Below are 18192 nucleotides of genomic sequence, written 5' to 3'. Positions count from 1 at the left end.
GGGGGAGTGGGGGTTGAGGGGGGGACACAATGGCTCATGAGGGAAAGGTAAGTCAATATTACGTTTTTTTTTTTTTCTCGCTGACAAAGGCAAATGAAGCCATGTTTTTGCTTACAAACAAGTAACATCTTAACGCCTCGGAACGGAGCCGTGCGCCGACGCGCTGCTGTAGGAGAGGCCGCCCGGAGAGCAACTCCTCGTCCATGTACCACATCTGGACGTCTGCGCCGGGATAGCGGATCGCCCTTTGAAAAAGAAAAAGAAAACCTTTACTCCGGATATCTTCTTTTTTTTTTTTTGGTTTGGTTTTTCGCAAACTACTTGACAGCGACCTGCAACTCTTAACAAAACCCAGCGAGGACGCAGCGGCGCCAAAGCTCAGAGGAAATACTGTTGAATCCAGGTAAAGAGAAAATGAACGCCGGTAATGTTTGGATCTATTAGGTCTATTAGTATTATGATTATTACTATGGTGATGATGATAATTAATTGATCTAAGGCCTTTGGCGTAACTTTGCCGCGTCTGCGCGCCCTCGCAGCATTTTAAACTATGTCAGATGCACCCGAGATGTATAGGTGCTATTTTCACATTTTCACATTTTCTGATTTCTCCCATATGAATTGAAAACGACGCTCATCCGCGACCTCTCGGCAGTTTTGACCTGTTGTTGTTTTCCCTTCCCTCTCTTGAAAGTGCAGCGCTGGGTTTGTGTTTGGTGATATTATAGTGACGCTTTTCTCTCTCTCTCGCTCAGATGCTCATATTTACACTGACGCCTTGTAGTAAGTGGGGACGAACCAAGCATGGCGCTTTCTCGGAATCTCGGTGCTGCGTGTTTACCCACTCCTCCGCGACTCTGCCTCTGCCGGGCAGCTCGTCCGCTTGTGTTCGGGCTCAGCCAAAGAGAAAAAAAACACTGGACCACATTGTGCTCCTCCGAATGCTCTCTACGCGCGGAGTCCTCCACACCGTCCTCTAGTTTCACCTTCTGTGTCTCCAGGTTCACTGTAGCCAGTGCGCGGCCGCCGCGCACCACAAGAGCCGTGCGTCAGTTTGTGGTTTTGTTACAGTAAAGTGTGATATGTGTCTTAAGAGTTCGCCATCGAATTGTGTTATTACGAGGTGACACTGGGCGTTGAGCAGTACTCCGTCCCCTGTGTGTGTGTGTGTGTGTGTGTGTGGATGAACGGACAGATGGATGGATGGTGTGTGTTTGCGAGAGGGAGAGGGAGGGGTTGGCCATTTGATCCTCTGCAGCAAAAAAACAAAAAAAACAACAACCCAGAGATGCTCTCTTCAAATGTCAGCCGCCTTTAGTGGTGCGCAGGGGGAAAAGTGCTTAGAAGCGCGCTGGAAAAATGAGCAGCTCCTCCGTCGGGGAGGCAGCATCCAGCTGCACATTTCGCCCAGTTTCGATGCGCTCATCTCGTCGGATTTTCCCGGTGCGGTGCTGAATGTGAACCTGTGCGCGATATGTGTGTGTCTGTCTCCCCCCCCCCCCCCGCTTGTTTTGCTTAGATGGCCACGTAATGCGCTGTGTGTGCGCCTCTGTCAAGGCACCTGCGTCCTAAGATGGAGGAAAGAGATGAGGGATGATGAGGCACAGTGCTGCGTGTGTGTCACCCGCCCCGCGAGCCGCGGCGGTGGCCGGAGAGGCTGCTCGCTGCTCGGGTGGCTCGCTGAGCAGCACTGCTCTCACGAGAAACTTCCAGCCGTTAGTTGAGCTGTTGGGGAATCGCTCCGGGTTGGAGGCAGGCTCAAATCAATCTGAACTCACTCCTACGCCTTTGGAAACAGAGGCGAATGGTGCGTTCGTGTCTTTTGGAGACGAAAGTCTTTTCATTGATAAATTAAAAAAAGGCCTTCCCGTGGTGATGTCTGGCGTTCTGTTGGTGGTGATGTTTGAATGCATTTGAAGAAAATACATCTGTTCACCAGTTTTTGTTCGAGGCTTATGGGTTGTTTGGTTAGTTGAAACACATGATGCACAGAGAGAACCTTTACTGTAGTTGGGTTTTATTGTAGAATGAGCTGCGAGGTGGAAATGTAATGCATCACATGCAGAAAACGACCAAACACCTATTGTTTGTCTTCTGTTGACTTGTGAAGTGTAGCCTAGTTTCAGGGGATTACAGAATTGGGTTATTGGTGCCTTATGCTGTCAGTGGAGGCTATAGCTCAGCAGAGGATGGAGCTGTGTGCAGCGCATGCACCCTGGTCTAAGGTAGCTTGCGTTATTTTGATGTATTGATTTATTTTCCTAAGTTACAGTGATAGGAGGAAACCTCTCTATTTATGGAGGGGTTGAACAGCCCGTGGTGAGGACAGCAGGTGCCGGAGGAGGGAGCGCCATAAACATGTTGGAGGAGCAGCTGGGGCCAAATTGCACCCTCGTCATTCAAAGCCTATCAGAAATCTAAGCAATACAAGCAAAGGTCAGGGTTGGCCTGGCTTTCAATGGAGAGGAGGCATTTTAAATGAAAGCCTGGGTATAATGGATTTCATGCCCTGCGTTTAAAGGGAAATAAATTAGACTGGGGAAGAAAAAGAAAATTAATTTTTTTAAAAGGTAAGGAAAATGTGCATACATCCTCAGATGGGTAAAGAGACGAGCAGGACACACGGGGGTGTTTGGCCCTGGCCAGAGGACCTTCAGGAGCCCAGATCCTGACAGTTAGTGCTGTGTTTTATTAGCAGCAGTGACACTTCAGTGTTGTTCCTCAGATGCTGAGGTCGGGGCGGCCCCTCAGGGATGCTCGTCCAAAAGATGGTTACAGTTTGATTTGGCACTGCCCTGCCTTTCCACCCCCCCACCCCCCTTCCCCAAACTGCCCACCCCATACCCGATAATACCATGCATCCGCCTCACAGTCACTTTGTCCCGGCGCCTAACGGAGCACAGTTACCTCTTCTTCCAACTGGGCTCCATTTTATTTGACCTTCAGGCTGGCATATGGAAAGTCAGAGGTTTGGAACCTCGGGTGAAGGTTTTGACTGAATGGATTTGTCATTTATGGATCGGCAGAAAGATAATTCTCGCATCTGACAGATAATCTGGTTTCTCAGTTGTTGTTGTTTAATCCATGGACACAAAGAAACCAGTGAGTAATATTAAGACTGTCCCGCTCTGCAACTCTTGATTTCTCTGTCTCTTCAGCCTGGCGCTCGGTAATCACACAAAGTTGTCTCTAAATCCTGCTTAACAGGACCAGGGGTGTGCAGCTGGCCCTGGCCCTGCATGTACACTAATACTGTTACAGACAGTTCACCCTGGTATTTAATCTAACTATGGATTTAGGCCCCTCTGCTCCATTGTCCCAGTACAGTAAGCTGCAGACTGGCAATGGAATTACTTGAGCCTAAACTTGGTTTTCTGCAAGGATAAGGCCTTTTGTATCAGTTTGCAGGCTAAAGTGTGTCGATTTGAGAATTTATTTTATTTTTATTGCAAAAAACAGTTTCGATTTTCACAACTCTGCCTCCCAGAAATGCAGACTTAACACATAATTCTGGCGGTAAAAATGTTGTAAACCACTCATTTTGTATTCATCTTTCTCCCCCCGGCCTCCCTCACCTCTGATTAGTCAAACCTCCCCGGTGAACGGCTAATTGTCTCGTGCTCCCCCAATTTTCTCTGCGAAATAACGAGCTGCGAGTCTTTTAGGTGGGAATGAGCAGCATCTGATCAAAGAACAACAGAGAGACTAAGAGACGTCCTACTGTCATGCAGATGTTCGGCTGTTTTTCTTGTTGTTGTTCTTTGTTTTACATGAAACAACAGATGAAAGTATAGAAAGGTCAGTTCTCTGAACCTTTTCTGTGATTAATTACCTGCTTTCATAAACCCCCCAGAGATCAGATATATTGTGCAGCTTCAACACGTCCAGATGTAGTTTTCCTCCGTCTGTGGCAGGAACAGTGGCTCGGGAATAAGCAATAAGTGAGCAGGGATGCTGACACATGGCCTGAGGCGCCGTGTCCTAATAGAGCGCTGTTACATATTTGGCATTTAGGAAGGCTCCCAAACTAAAATCACAGGACGGACACTCACATCACTTCCCTTTACAAGAAGGAGCAAAAGTAAGAAAAATAAGAGATAGGGGGGGAGAAGAAGAAGAAATAAAGCAGCAAGTGAGTTTGCATGCTGGGGTGTGTGGAGATGGAGATGGCTGAGACAGAGAGTGAGACAGAGATAGAGATGCAGACGAACAGTACTGCTGCTGTAATCACTTTTTTTCGGGGGGCGGGGGGGTGAAAGTTGATAAACAAGCATTTTGCAAAGAGTGCTGGCAGGGCTTTGGCAAGGTTTGCATGTAATGGGCAAAGTAGGGATGGGCGTGGTGAGGGGGGGGGGGGGGTAGTGAGGGAGGTGGGGGGCAATGGAGGGCGCAGGCTGGTCTGGATGCGGACGTGCAGCCTTTTGTTGCCCCGCCGACTGTTTGCTCTCGGATTGGCACTGCTCTTAGCGTGCACTTTGCCTGCTCCGCGGGTTCACGCGCAGGACAACGTGTGCAGCGGAAAAGCAGCTCCCACTAAAAAAGGTAGAGATAATAGGTGGGAGGAAATAAGACGGACAGATGCATCTTGGCCTCCGCGGAGGCCAGGGATTCACAGCCGCGCTCAAGTGAAAGGAGCTTTATGTTTTTTTCGCCGCCTGTCAAGACTGCCGCCAGAGATTTCAAAGAGCTCTGTCAGTGCTGTCATTTCAAATTTGGAGCCTTCATTCAGATTTGATGTCAAAATTCAGATAATTAGAATGTTTTGCCTTGAATATCTCCTGCATGAATTGGGAATCATTAATGCTGCTTTATACTACATTCTCAATAGAGTGGATTCAGAGTGCGCTGACCCAAACCTTGCTCCGTTTAAATGTTGTCTTTCCCCCCGAGATGTTATTGCGGATAGATGGACATGCAGCACGTACAAAAGAAGAGTGACTATAAACTCAAGGGCACCTCCTCTTTCACAACATTCTGCTGCCGGCTGCAAAGACGCACAATCCATACGGCATAAAGGTGAAAGCTAAAGGGTATAGAAATGTATATGTATATATATATATATATCCGACAAAGAATCAGATTTCACTGTACCAGCTCAGCGGTGCACAGGAACAGAGAGGAGAGAGAGAGCGAGGTGGAGGATGAAGCGTCTGAAAGCTATGCTAGTTGAAAAGTTCAGCCTTGGGCGTTCATAGTAACACACTCCGCACTCTCCCTGAACTCCAAAGTGACGGGACAAAAATAAGACCAGCTCGACTCGGTTTGTTTAACAAGTCTGCCATCGCCCGCATCTCTGACAGTATGGGGAGAGTGGGGAAAGGGGATTCGTAATGGATTTAGTGTGTTTCTTCTGGCCGACCGGGGAGGTGAAGTGAAGCACTATTACCCTGATGAAAAAAAAGGGCAAGAGAGAGGGGGAGAGTAAAGAGAGGTTTGATTTATGCGTGATTCATTATTTACTGACCGTTCTCCCCCCCCCCCTCTCCCCTCGCATCACCCATCCCCCCTCATGCTTATATATGCACCCTGAAAAGCTCGATAAAAATGGGCAAATTTGATTGATTCTAATGGCAGACTGACAGGGACCCCAGCTGGGGCACTTAACCATGCCTGTGTGTGTTTGTGTGTGTGTGTGTGTGTGTGTGTGTGTGTGTGTGTACACACACTCTGAGTTAATAAAGGAGTGTCTGCAGTAAGCTCGAGTGCCCCGACCTTCCCTCAAAGTAGCACCCCCACCCTCCCCTTCCTTTATCCAAACCACTGCCCCATCCATTGGTGCTGATGCTGATGATTTCCTATGACAACCCCCCCACCCCCCAACCCCCCTTTTATTTTCTTTATACCCAAATCTTACCCCCCACCCCCCTTACTCACCTCCTCGTTTCTTCCCTTTCTCCTGCTAGAAAATGAGTTTCGGGGCGAGCTGGTGAACCAGCGGTGGACACGAGGCGAGAGGACCAGCAGCCGCTGTCAGGCCTCCCAGAGACTGCAGAGCCGTCGACCAATCATGGTGAGTGACAGGGCCCTGCAGCCCATCCCCCTCCCCATCTCCCTTCACCACTCACCGCACCCCTACACCCCTTCCAACCTGATTCTGCTTCCTGGGCATTTCCCCAATCCCTAACTCAGCGGGGAAAGTGAAAAAGGGCGGAGGCAGAGGGAGGGGAGGATGGAGAAAGGAGGCAAACTGTGTGCGTGCGTGTGTGTGTGTGTGTGTGTGTGTGTGTGTGTGTGTGTGTGTGTGTGGGGTGCGGGTTGATGTCCAAGCTGGACAGAAAAACATGAATCAAACAGCACATCAGATCTCCCGCTCGGCCCAGCCCATCCTCTGCCTCAGCTTAGTTCAGTTTAGTTAAGCTCAGCATGGCACAGCTCAGCGTATTCCCACTGCTGAGTTCACTTCACTTCACAGGACTTTTTTTTTTCTATTGAAACACAATAAAAAAAAAAGAAAGTCAAAAGGATGTCCTTGAGCTGCTCATACTTTTCAATCCATGATATTCCTCCTTATCAGCAGAGTAAAAGCGCTCTCTCTTCCATCACCTCCTCTCCTCACTTTTAACCCACTCTGCCATTTGAAACCTGCCTCTGCTCTTTTTTTGTACTTGATTATAAAAACCTCTGACCCACACCGCCGCCTTCTCAAGGTTATTTATATATTCTGAAAACATCTGGTCCTTTTTTGTGTGTGTGCATCACAACAGAGAGTGTGGCACTCAACAAAGAGATGGAGGGATTGAGTGAGGGGAGATTGAAAGAGAGATGAGTGGGGGCGGTGAGGTGGGGGGGGGGGGGTTGTTTTCCCCTGGGCCCAGTAAAAGTAGTTTTTGCTTCCCCCTGATGGCTCGGGTTCATCTAAAGAGATGACTTTTATTGATTTGGTTTGATTTCTGCTGCTGATGGGGCTGAGGAGAGAGCGAGACGTTGGTTTCAAACGCTACATCATGTGAAGCAGCTCCCGTCTGTTTGGCCTGACACTTATGATACCTGCCACACAATCGTCTTATTATCTTTTCAGATCTGTAGCGAACCAAGATGAATGAAACACGCTGAGCACGAGAGCCAAAAAGACATTTAGTTATAAGCGCGGAAATCACAGCGCGGATGACATGATTATGCGGTCACACACGCTCGGTCTCTTTGCATATGAAGCGAGGAGCGCGCGGGCTCCCCTCCTCCCTCCTCCCTCCTCACTACTCCGCTCTGCCTAGTGTGAATTATTAAAGTGAAACTGAGGAAAGGCCCGCTGTGCGGCGATCCAACATGGAGGCCATGCAGCGTGGTCCGCCTGCCGAAGGGAGCTGCGCAAGCGCGCCTTTGATTGGCAGTTGCTGTCCGCAGGTAATACTTGGAGATGTCAGTCTTGGTCGTCAGCTGTGAACGCTCCTCTCACACTCCGCTCCCTGCGTCTCCGCCCCACCTGAAGCCCCTCCTTTCTTCATCGGCTCTTGTAAACCTGAAAATGAATAAAAGAGTCATTTATGTGCACCAGGGGACGGAGGGTGACCTTCTCTCTGAAGTCATTGCCCCCAGCCAGCCATTTACATAGAGCTGTCAGAATGCAGAGCAGAGCCCCCCCCCCGCCCACACCCCCCTGCACTGAGCGTTGCACACAAAGAAGGACATAATTGATAATGTACAACACAGTCTGTAGGGATGAGCCACAGCTTCCTCCTCCTGTTCCTCCTCCTCCTTTTTCTTATTCTTCTGCTACTGCTCCACACCACATTTCACACTAGTTAAACCCCAAGACACACACACACACACACACACACACACACTTCTCTCTTTCTGTCTTTCTCTCCATCTGTTCTGAATAAGACTTGAACATTATTCAAGGAGTCTAATTACAGGTAAAGGATAAGTTTTGAACATCCTTTTTTTTTTTTAAAGGGTGCGTTTGAAAGGAATCAGGTGAACGGCTGCATCGCGGGACTGTGACTGTGTTCGTAACAATTTCATGAGCTGGAATTGAGAAAAAGGACAGGAAAACCAGAACTCAGATGTGTTTACCTTTTTTAAATGCGCGTAACTATGGTTACACAAACATGAAAGCCGCAGAGGCCCCTTTTCAGGCCAGGTTTTTTGATTCATCTGATGACTACTGCCGATGTAAGGTGGAGGCGCAGGCAGGTGGATAATAGTATATAATATTTTCACGGAGGAAAAACACACTCTCCCCCTTTTACTTCCTTCCCGCCCCAGTCATATTCAGTCATGTTAAATATGTGTATACCTGTAATTCCACTTACTTTAGCCTTTTGATTCATCAACTTTTAGCCTTCATCACTTCGCACCACATTTGCAAGACAGTTATAAATTCATGAACATTCAGCATTGCGACCACAGTTAGCTCGTGCTCTTACAGAAAGGCAGGTGCAGATGAAAAGACCCCTCGCTGGTCCCGCTGTGGCCGTCTGAGTCCGTTCTGAACCCTTTTTTAAATCAAGTCGCCGCTCTCGGTTGGGCAGCGCTTCCCTTCCACTGATGGTGAAAGAAAAATCTGTAGTTGGAGCTGAAACACGTAAATTGATCCATCAATTAGTTGACTGACAGAAAATGAACCAACCACCATCTTGAAGGTCATTCTCTCAGTTTTAAACCGAAACGAGCCAAAGATTATTTTATGAAAACCTGAGTTCATTTTCATATATGTTTAACCCAGTGTTCAGATGTCACAGCCGACTCAACATGGGAAGTGTTTTATTCGAGCTGTAAATTCTGTTTGAATTGGTGGAGCTCATTCACAACATCTCCCCTCAAGAAAGACTGCAAATGCGCCCCAATGAGCAGGCCTTTTTTCAGCGGCATTTCAGTGTCTTTAAAATGAATATTGTTTTGTGACAAGCTGTGTTATGTAACAAATGTAGTGTAGTTTAGAGAAAATTACAATTATGTAGTATAAGGTAGCAATAAACCTCAAGTGAAGTACAAGCAGCTCAAAATTATACATAATTACAGTACTTATTCCGCCACTGCTCCTTTCACACATGGATTGTGAGGAAGTGGACTTTGAACTACATGCGGTCAGGTAAAGGGGAGTTCACAAACACACACACACACACACACACACACACAGTTAACAGACATCTCTTCAGTGCGCACTCATCCGCCGCTCTTCCCACACTGTGCGCTGTGAGTGGAGCTGCAGAAGGAGTCAACCGCTCCCTTCAGGCAGTGCACAAAGCTGCTGCTTGTTGCACGACCTCCGATTTAACGGCGCTCGATCAAAAGAGTGGAGGGTCCGGAGTGGTGGGAGACAGGGAGGCGAGGCCAAGGCGCTGGAGACCCACATGGGAAGGGACGGGCCTGTGCCTGCACCTGTACCTCCGGCCCAAAACTAGACGCTAATGAATGAAGCGCACCCCTCCTTCGGGGTGAAAAAAAAAGGAAAAGAAAAGCCCTTGACAACAAAAACAACAGCGTGCTTCATCTTCCTCTCATCCCTCTTCTTCTCCTTCTTTTCATAAGTAGTCTATTAGCAGGAAAGGGGCACTGCCAAATAGAGAAGGGGGGGGACCCATCTTTGAATCCCACTGTGGCGCTGCCAACTTGACTATAGACAAGCAACAAAGCAACTAAGTGCCAGTGCATGGAGAGGGGGGGGAGGTTAAGGCAACTGGGGGGGGTAAAGAGAGAGTTTTGGGGGGTAGTGTGGGGGGTTCAGCAGAGAGGAGGTGTAAGTCAAAAAAAAAGAAAGAAAGCGGGGAGACCTGCAATCTAAAAAACCCAGAGTCCAGTAATCAAAGCTAATGGCTCCATTGTGTCTAAAAAGCATCTGATAGCTCTTGAGTGCACAGAGAGCGGCACTGAGCATGGAGAGGTAGTGCCGAGGAGGTGTGGTCAGTGTGTGTGTGTGTGTGTGTGTGTGTGTGTGTGTGAACACCTGCTCCTTTGTGGCTTAAAAGCCGAGCCAGGAGTGAGCAGCGGGCCCGATAACACACTCTCACACTGACACACAGGCACACACACTCCTCTCCCTAAATGGGTTATTACATTTTGCTTTTTAGCCGGCTGTGTGTTTTTGCTTTATTATTATTTTCAGCATATGATTGTCACTCCGGCTGCTCACAGGGGCCGTGGCCTCTGCGCGAGCGCCGCCTTTTCCCCCCTCCGCACGGCGTACAATCATGTGTACAGCTCAGGTTCAGGAAATTACAGGGAGAGTGATTGGACGCGTGCGTCCAGCGAGGGGGTCGGGTCGGGGGGGGTGGGGGGTTGTGGGTGGGGTGGCGGTGGAGTGTTAGAGTAGCTCGAAAAACAGCAGGGTTTGTTTTCCCTTTTTTTCCTGTACCACGAAGCTTTTATTTCTGTCTTTATCTTCATAAAGTGAGCATGGCGTACACCTCAGTGTGTTACTTTTCTGTGGTGACACTAGCACCTGTACTCACCTCACTCTCTCCTCTCCTCTCTCTCCCGTCCATCCCAGATGAGCATAGAGGGTGATGACAAGCGGACTCGCACTCGGTCCAAGGGCATCAGAGGTGAGTGTCTGTCACTTCTCTCCATCGCGGTTCAAACCTGCTTGCTGTGATGCAACAGTGCTAACCACCATCTTTGTCTTCCTCTTGGCCCTCTTATACTCAACCTGCAGATTGTAACGCAACATAAGGAAAGTTGCACCAATGACATTCTTTTTTGAACAGTTTTCCAGCTTTTTAGGTCAACTTTTTTTTTCTGTTCTTGAAACTTGGGTTTCCAGTGCACATCGCTCTTCATTATTTGATTGGTTTAGATACTAGATACATGGCCCAAATAGTTTTGGAGCAGCCAAACTCAAACACAGAATACAAGCAGCAGCAAATAATTAAACAGAGGACAGAGCAGCGTAGATGATGTTCGTTGTGTCAGTGTGCCTGTTTATGTTTGTGTACATATGGACATACAGTCTGTCAGTGTATATGCACGTATGAATGTGAGTAAATATGGATTATATTGTATGTCCTTATGGAAATGAGTGTAGGACTCCTCTACGTGTGTGTGTGTGTGTGTGTGTGTGTGTGTGTGTGTGTGTGTGTGTGTGTGTGTGTGTGTGTTTGATGTATAGCAGCAAGACAGCAGAGCTACAGTTCACAGGGCGTTCAGGAAGGCGTCCAGTCATTCCAACTGCATGATGAAAGACTGAGAAACTGAGAAACTGAGATGCGAGTGTGTGTGTGTGTGTGTGTCCGTGTGTGTGTGTGTGTGTGTGTGTGTGTGTGTGTGTGTGTTCTGCGATTTCTGTGCTCTTAGTGTATCTTGATACACGGGGTCCTTTTGACGTGTGATTAATGCATGTGATACCGGAGCCCAAACTGAATTCTCCAGGATCGTATTGTTTTCTCGTTTGCTCCAGATGAAAATAGGATATTTCTCCAGACCCATTCTATTGCTCAACTCCCAATCGATCGCCTGTAGTCAGCGGAGAGGGATGTGTGTGCGTGCATGCAGGCGTGTGTGTGTGTGTATTGTTTGTGAGCTGCGCTTGATTTATGTTTTGAAGGCAATTACAGTAAGTTGTTCCTGAAAGAAGTGCTGTTTTCTACTGATGACGGCAGTTTTCCTTTTAATTTCATTTTCCCAATTATGATAACTAAAGTGCAACAATTAATCATGTTTTTATTGCTGGAGTCTGCATATAATTGTCACTTTTTAACTGAACAGCACTATGCAATTTGGCTGATTTAGGTTTTCTCCTCTGTGTGCATGCTTTTGCGGTGCAGCCTTTGTGTTTGTGTTATTCCTACTGTATGTTTGCGCAGGCCAGCGCTTACACTCCTGTTTGTTTTGTGCTTGCCTTTGAGAACGTGTGTCTGTGAGTGTGTGTGTATTGAGATATGCGTGTGTTTGTGTGTGAACTAAGAAGTGTGTAGGTGTTGTTGTTCCCCCCCCCTTCCTGATCATGCAGTCGGCAGTGTGTACGCCGCTATGAGGAGGCCTCATGGGATTTGTATGCATTTGTGATTTATTGATCTGAGTTTCTTTTAGCAGCGCAGCTTTCTGAGCAGTCATTCACCTTTGTTCTCCCTCCCTGTGTCTTTCTTCTCCTCCCCCCTCTTTCTCTCCCGATTTCTCCCAGTTCCCATTGAGCTCGTAGGACAAGAGCTGAGGTAAGGAAACACCTTCATCGTTGTGCAAACGCCTTTCATAAAAGTTCCTTCATGTGCAGCGCAGAGTTCCCCCTGGCACTCGTAGACTCACTATTGCTGCTCCTTTAGATATGTTGTATGTTTTTATGTTTTTATTTCTTATCATCAGCATTTCTCAGCTCGTGGCCATTGCCTCCAACAGGGTGGTATTGATTTCTCACAGCCTTTCGCTATTTTCTGCTATGAACACATACAGGAGACGCAATGAAAGAGGTGTATGATCTTTTTGCAATCCGATCGAAGGATACAGCATGAGGAGAGAGGATGGCGAGGGGCGATTATTTCGTTTCCCTCTTCCTCCACCTCATCCTTTTTCTTTACCACCCAGGCGGCGGCTTCCGGGGCCTCGCTGGTCATGAACCCCATTGTCCTCTCTCCTCTCTCTGCTTCTAAATTGTTTTTTCATCCCCTGTCATTTTGACACACTTCACCTTCGAGCATTGATCGGTGCTCAGCACTCCAAAAAAAACAAAAACTTTCGGTTTCTGGATCAAGGGAGAGACAAAAAAAACTGAAGGGAGGCCAGGGAGCATCTCATTTAAAATGCAAATGCAGCTTTTTTTAATAAGCGAAATTAATAATTAGGATAATTGGCGTAATAAAGGGCAATTGCTGGGCAAAGTTAATGAGAATTGAAATGAGCCGTCCTGAGGGGTCATAGCAACCTGCATCAGGGGGGGGGGGGGGGGGGGGGGGAGTGAAAAGAGAGAGAGAGAGAGAGAGACCTGATGATGACTGGTGAGGAGAGCAGGGAAGGGGAAATTACAGCAGGTCTCGGCTGATCCTTATCCCTCATAGTAACAGGATATAGGCCAGGGTTGATGAACGACACACAATATTATGTTCTCCCCGGCTTGATGCCACCTGCATTCATGCGTTATGTGCGTCTGCTGGAAGGATGAGGGTGGTGGGGTGGGGGGATACATATCTACATATCTTTGAGCATGTGCATTTGTGTGACAAGTGTGCTCCGTTTGCATGTCTTTGCTGCGCTCTTCTTTGTTGTTGTTCTTATTTTACTGCTTTTGTGGCCTGTGGTTACCACCGCTTCTGCGCAGGAACTAAAAAATGCACCATGTCTTAAACATATCTCTAACCTCCATCCATCTCATCCAGCTGCCCCACCCCTGGATGCAATGGCTCTGGCCATATCAGTGGGAGATACTCGCGACACAGAAGGTAGGGCAGATTAAAAACCCACCCTCTGTCTGTCCTTCTTCTCTGTCTCTATGCGCTCTCCCGTCCTCTCTGGCCCACAGCAGCTGCTTTGTGGGAAATATCACATTTCACTTCAGCCCTTTAAAGCAATAGTTGGATATTTCTGGGAAACACATTTATTGGCCTTAACGTTGATGAGAAGAAGAGTTGCCAGTTAGCGTAGCTTAGCACAAGGCTAGAACCAGTACACTGCACACACTATGCACCAGTATAAGGAATTGGAAGGAATCACATGCCGGTCACAATATGTATTTTGGTAATTACAAAAAAAACACAACCTCTCAATCTAAGACTAAGCAATAAAGTTTTTCAGTGCACAGAAGTGAAATGTGATTTCTCCAGGTTTTCTTCCAGTTCATTTTCCCCTCCCTCCATTCCTCGCCTGTTCCGTCTCGCCCTCAGAGACGCTGCGGGACTCGGGGGCGGCTCACTGACTTGTGACTCCGCTTTATTGAGGGGCAGATATTAGCTATCTGTTTACATGTGTATTCGTTCAGCAGGCAATTTCAGATGCACTTTGTTTATAGATCGTCCCTCAATCTCCCCTCGCCCATCTCCCAGGTGAGAGTAAGAGGGGCTTTATTGGATTTCACCCTCCGCTGCCTCGCCCGCCCGCCTCTCCATACAAGTTGTTCATTAAACGTTCCAGTCAATTGGCCGAGATTGGTTGTGATGTCTGAGTGAGCGAGCATGGCGCCCCCCTAAGGCCACAAGTGTTGACTCATAGTCTCTGTTGTAAAGAACGCTCCCTCCTTCTTCATGCCGAAAACACACACACACACACACACACACACACACACGTCCTTATGAAAATTAGTGTAGAAATTCTCCAGTGCGTGTGTGTGTGTGTGTGTGTGATTTCTGATCGCAGCCCTGCTTGGTGTACATGATTCTGTTCTCCCTGTTCTTTCTTACCTTTTGCTCCCATCTCCTCTTTTCCTCCGTCAGCATTTTGGGTTGCCCCATAGCCAGAAAGCGGCGTCTGGAGGAAGCAGAGGCCGAGCAGGAGCAGGAGGAAACAGAGCGGCCTGCCTCCAAGAGAAAGTCCCACCCCCTGAAGCTGACCCTGGACGAGGGCTTCAGCGCAGAAAGTGACGCCAGCAGCGAGGCCGAGGGAGAGGGAGAAAAGGATGGCGAGAACGCAGGAGACGCCAAGGAGGAAGAGGAGCAGGAGCAGGAGCAGGAGGAGGACAGGGAGGCAGTTGCAGATGAGGAGGGAGAGGGAATGACAGAAGACCTGATGCAGGAGAGCCAGACAAATGGACAGGAAGTGGAGATGCAGAGTCAACAGAAAGAGGAGGAAGGGAGGACGAAAGAGGAAGACACACATCAGAAAGAGGAGAACTCAGTAATAGCTGATGAAGGTAGGTTTTTTTCTCCCTGAGACGCCCATCTTTCCTCTGCGTGGGGAAAAGTCGTCGACATCATTTTCATATGGAGCTAGTTAGTGCTGAAACATGTAGTCAATTAATTTGCTTGTCCACAACAACAAATGTAATAATTGATCGATCATTAAGGTTTATATATCTACATTCACAGGTTCCCACTTCTCACGTGTGAATATTTGGTTGTTAGTCGTCTTTTCAAACTCTGTCTTATAGACCGGTAACTATAAAATTCGTAGCTTTGGGTTTTGGTTTGTTCATCACAAAAAAACAAGATACATAATGGTCAGTAATATTGCAAGAGGTGAGTTACCATGCCTCCTAATGACCACTAGGGGCACTAGGACTTTGTGAGTGAGCTTCTTTTTGCATCTCTAGGCTGCTTTCCTGTCCCAGCAGGTGTTTTTATTTCATCGTGAGTTCATAGTGAACGACTTGGCAGGCCAGAGGCCAGCGCTGATAAAGATATTGCTGACAACAGCTTTAGTTGACTGCATGACTCACTCTGTGTCACCACTCTGACCTCTTCATCTTTGTTTCCACAGAGGAGGAGTGTGTGATCATCGAGCCTGAGCTCAGAGCAGCGCCACCTGCATCCGAGGAGTCTCAGTCTCCTTCTCCGAGCGGCGAAGTTGCAGGCAACTCTCTCTTCCACGCTGGCCGGGTTTCCGACAACACTGCTCCAACTGTGGCCATTCAACTGCCTGTTGCTATGGAGACGGAAGTCACCGTGGCAGCCAAGTGGGGCGAAGACGTAAAGGACAAGCCGGAGGGGGACATGAGTAATGGGGGAGAGGAAGAGGAAGAGGCAGCGCACAGAGTTCAAGTGTTGGAAGGATCATCTGTTCTGCAGAAGGAAGCGGCTGAAGTGGAGGCAGCGGAGTTCGAGCAGGAGGTGGAGGATGAGCAAGGAGAATGCGAAGACGGGAGCCACCATGTGAGCCGGGATAACCACCAGTATCTGACCGCAGATGTCCCTCATGAAGAAGTCAAAGATGAAGAGGAGGAGGAGGAGGAGGAAGAGGGGGAAGAGGAGGAAGAGATGGCAGTGCCAGCGCAGCATAGGCAGGACACCTTAGCATTACTAGAGGAGGATGAGGAGAGAGATGAAGAGGACCTAAGGAACCATGTTCTGCCCCTTCCTGATGTGCCAACTGTCATCCGCACCATCACCAGCACCGCAGCAGCTCAGGGAACACACATCACGGCTGAAGACCACAGGGCCGGGCCTCTGGAGGCCTACAGCTTGCACAGGGCAAGTCCCCTAGACAAATGTGACTCTCATGGACCTAGCCCTCTTCACAGTTACAAGGCCAGCCCGCCTTTAAGCTACAGCTCCCACAGGGCCAGTCCGCTGGAGGACTACTTTCCCAACCCCAGAGTTGAGAACTATAAAATCCACAAAGCTTCGTCCTCAGCCTCTCCCGACATTATCGAGGTGCGATCCGATAAGTCGGAGGAGAAAGACTTTGAAGACGTGGACGGGGACGACGAGCGCGACGACGAAGACAGCCTGTCGCAGCGCTCCACCGTGACCGACGAGTCCGAGATGTTTGACATGACCCGAGGAAACCTAGGCCTGCTGGAGCAGGCCATTGCCCTGAAGGCAGAGCAGGTGAGGCCAGCTGGGCCCAGAGAGCTACTCCGTGCCCCAGATATCCACCACCAGCGATACTTCACCATGGAGGACAGACCCAAGCACCTGGACATCATCCGCAAGAGCTACTTCAGCAAAGGTAGGGCAGAATGGAGAAATCAAGAGGGGAGGGGCACAGAGCTCACACATGTCCTGAAATGTGAAAGTTGTCTGATCATTTAGGATCTAAATTAGAAGACACAACAGCGATAGGAGAAAATAGACCAAGTTGTGTCTTTCACTAAGGGAACAGATTGACATTTCGGTATGTAGATTTAAATGTCTTTTTTTCTAAGAGTCAGACAAGTGGATTGATACACATCTTTGTGCATCTCCAGTCATCACAGCTAGGTTAAAGGGGAAGATTTTAAACCAATACACGTTTTTGTAAAAATCTGTGAAGTTTACTCACGGTCCGCTAGATGTTGATTCTGTCTAAAAGATCCTTAAGAGACGTGCTAGCGAATGACGCTGCAGTCTCCCCCCCTACCCGAGGCTGCGGGTCACCAACAGCAACAAAGAGAGAGACCAATCGCTGTGTGCTTTAGATTACCTATTTCATTTTTGAAAGTTCATTTTCGCACCACAGTGACATGAATAGACAGCAATCGCTCCCTCTAAAGACAGACATGTCCAGAAGGTAAACTTGATTTGTAATCAGTTCGCCTACAGACATTACAAAACCTTCTCCCTTGTAGTTCTTTAGTAAGGGATGACTGGGCCTTGCATTTGTCACAGGTACGGTGGGGGGGTGCTGGCACAGAACATCATGTATTAAACCAGCACAAGGTGTCGTGTGCCTGACTTAATGCTGAAGGCAGAGTGAACAAATAAACACAGCGTACCGCGGCGTATCAAATAAACTGCGATGAGTCACCGAGCTCCGTTTAGATCCTCCCTTCTCAACTGTGTGGGTACAAAGTGGTTCCAGCTGAATAGACTTCCATGAAGAGCGGAGAGAGGAAGTGCTTCAAGAGAGCGCGCGGAGGGACAACAGCGAGGGAGGGGACGGGACAACATGTCAGAGAGAAAAAAACACAGAGAGAGAGAGAGAGAGGGAGGGGAGGGACGAGCGCAGGTTGCTCCGGCGTCAGTAGTGGAGTGTTTGTTTACAGGCGGCATGTGTTCGGGCCTTGTGTTTCACACTTGGCACCCTGCCCACTTGTCATGCTCCTCGCAGTATAGCAGTACTGCGATTACATGCCTGGTAGTGCTGCCCTCTCCTTGGCCCCAGCTCCCTCCCGTGGCGACGTTCCTGTTCTGCTCAACACTAATTAGGAGATGCATGTCTCGTTAACATTCAATTTGAAGGCCAATAGAGCATCACACCATCCTCTTGCTCCTTCCCCCTCTCTCCGGTGCCACTGATCCCGGCTGGCCTACCTCCAGTAGCACTTTGAGGACCAGGTACCTTTAATTAGGTGTAAATTACAGCGGCGTCATTTGTCGTTTGGTCCGAGATCCGAATGCTATCCTTGAAAAATATCAGGGTAGTGTAGCAAAGGGGGTGAAAATAGCATTCTGGGACCGTTTGATTTAGTCTGGAATAAAGAAGCTGCAGTATTTCTTGCATTGCATTGTTTCGTACAGTCCAGAAACAAAACAATCACATTTAGACCAATGCACAAACTACACAAGACACAGGGAGCAGATACAGATGTTGTTGCCCTAGTACAGTTGTCTGAAATATGTCTCGATTTCATGCTCAGCCAAGCAACCCGTCTGATGCCATTAACCACTTTGTCCTCCTTATCCACCCCACATTCCATTCTCCTTATATCTCTCCTTCCTCCTCTCCTCTCCTCTCCTCTCTGCTCCCTCCCTC

The 18192-nt window shown here is 48.4% G+C and overlaps 1 protein-coding gene across 8 annotated transcripts in view; it reads left to right on the top strand.

Moving 5' to 3' along the window:
• The window catches only part of myt1b (myelin transcription factor 1b), a 106787-nt gene that overhangs the window by 70508 nt on the left and 18087 nt on the right, over positions 1-18192 (top strand). For 6 of the 8 annotated variants that reach the window (XM_035644564.2, XM_035644561.2, XM_035644560.2 and 3 more), the window contains exons 2-7: positions 5904-6010; positions 10430-10484; positions 12059-12089; positions 13245-13307; positions 14295-14710; positions 15277-16467. In XM_035644564.2, the coding sequence (XP_035500457.2) occupies positions 5904-6010; positions 10430-10484; positions 12059-12089; positions 13245-13307; positions 14295-14710; positions 15277-16467 (1863 nt within the window). Of the gene's footprint in view, positions 1-46; positions 404-5903; positions 6011-10429; positions 10485-12058; positions 12090-13244; positions 13308-14294; positions 14711-15276; positions 16468-18192 lie in introns of those variants that run through there. The other 2 variants (XM_035644568.2, XM_035644563.2) reach the window with 2 other exon arrangements.

The sequence above is a fragment of the Scophthalmus maximus genome, chromosome 3, assembly GCF_022379125.1.
Source record: "Scophthalmus maximus strain ysfricsl-2021 chromosome 3, ASM2237912v1, whole genome shotgun sequence".
NCBI lineage: Eukaryota > Metazoa > Chordata > Actinopteri > Pleuronectiformes > Scophthalmidae > Scophthalmus > Scophthalmus maximus.
This window is presented reverse-complemented; position numbering and strand designations above follow the sequence as displayed.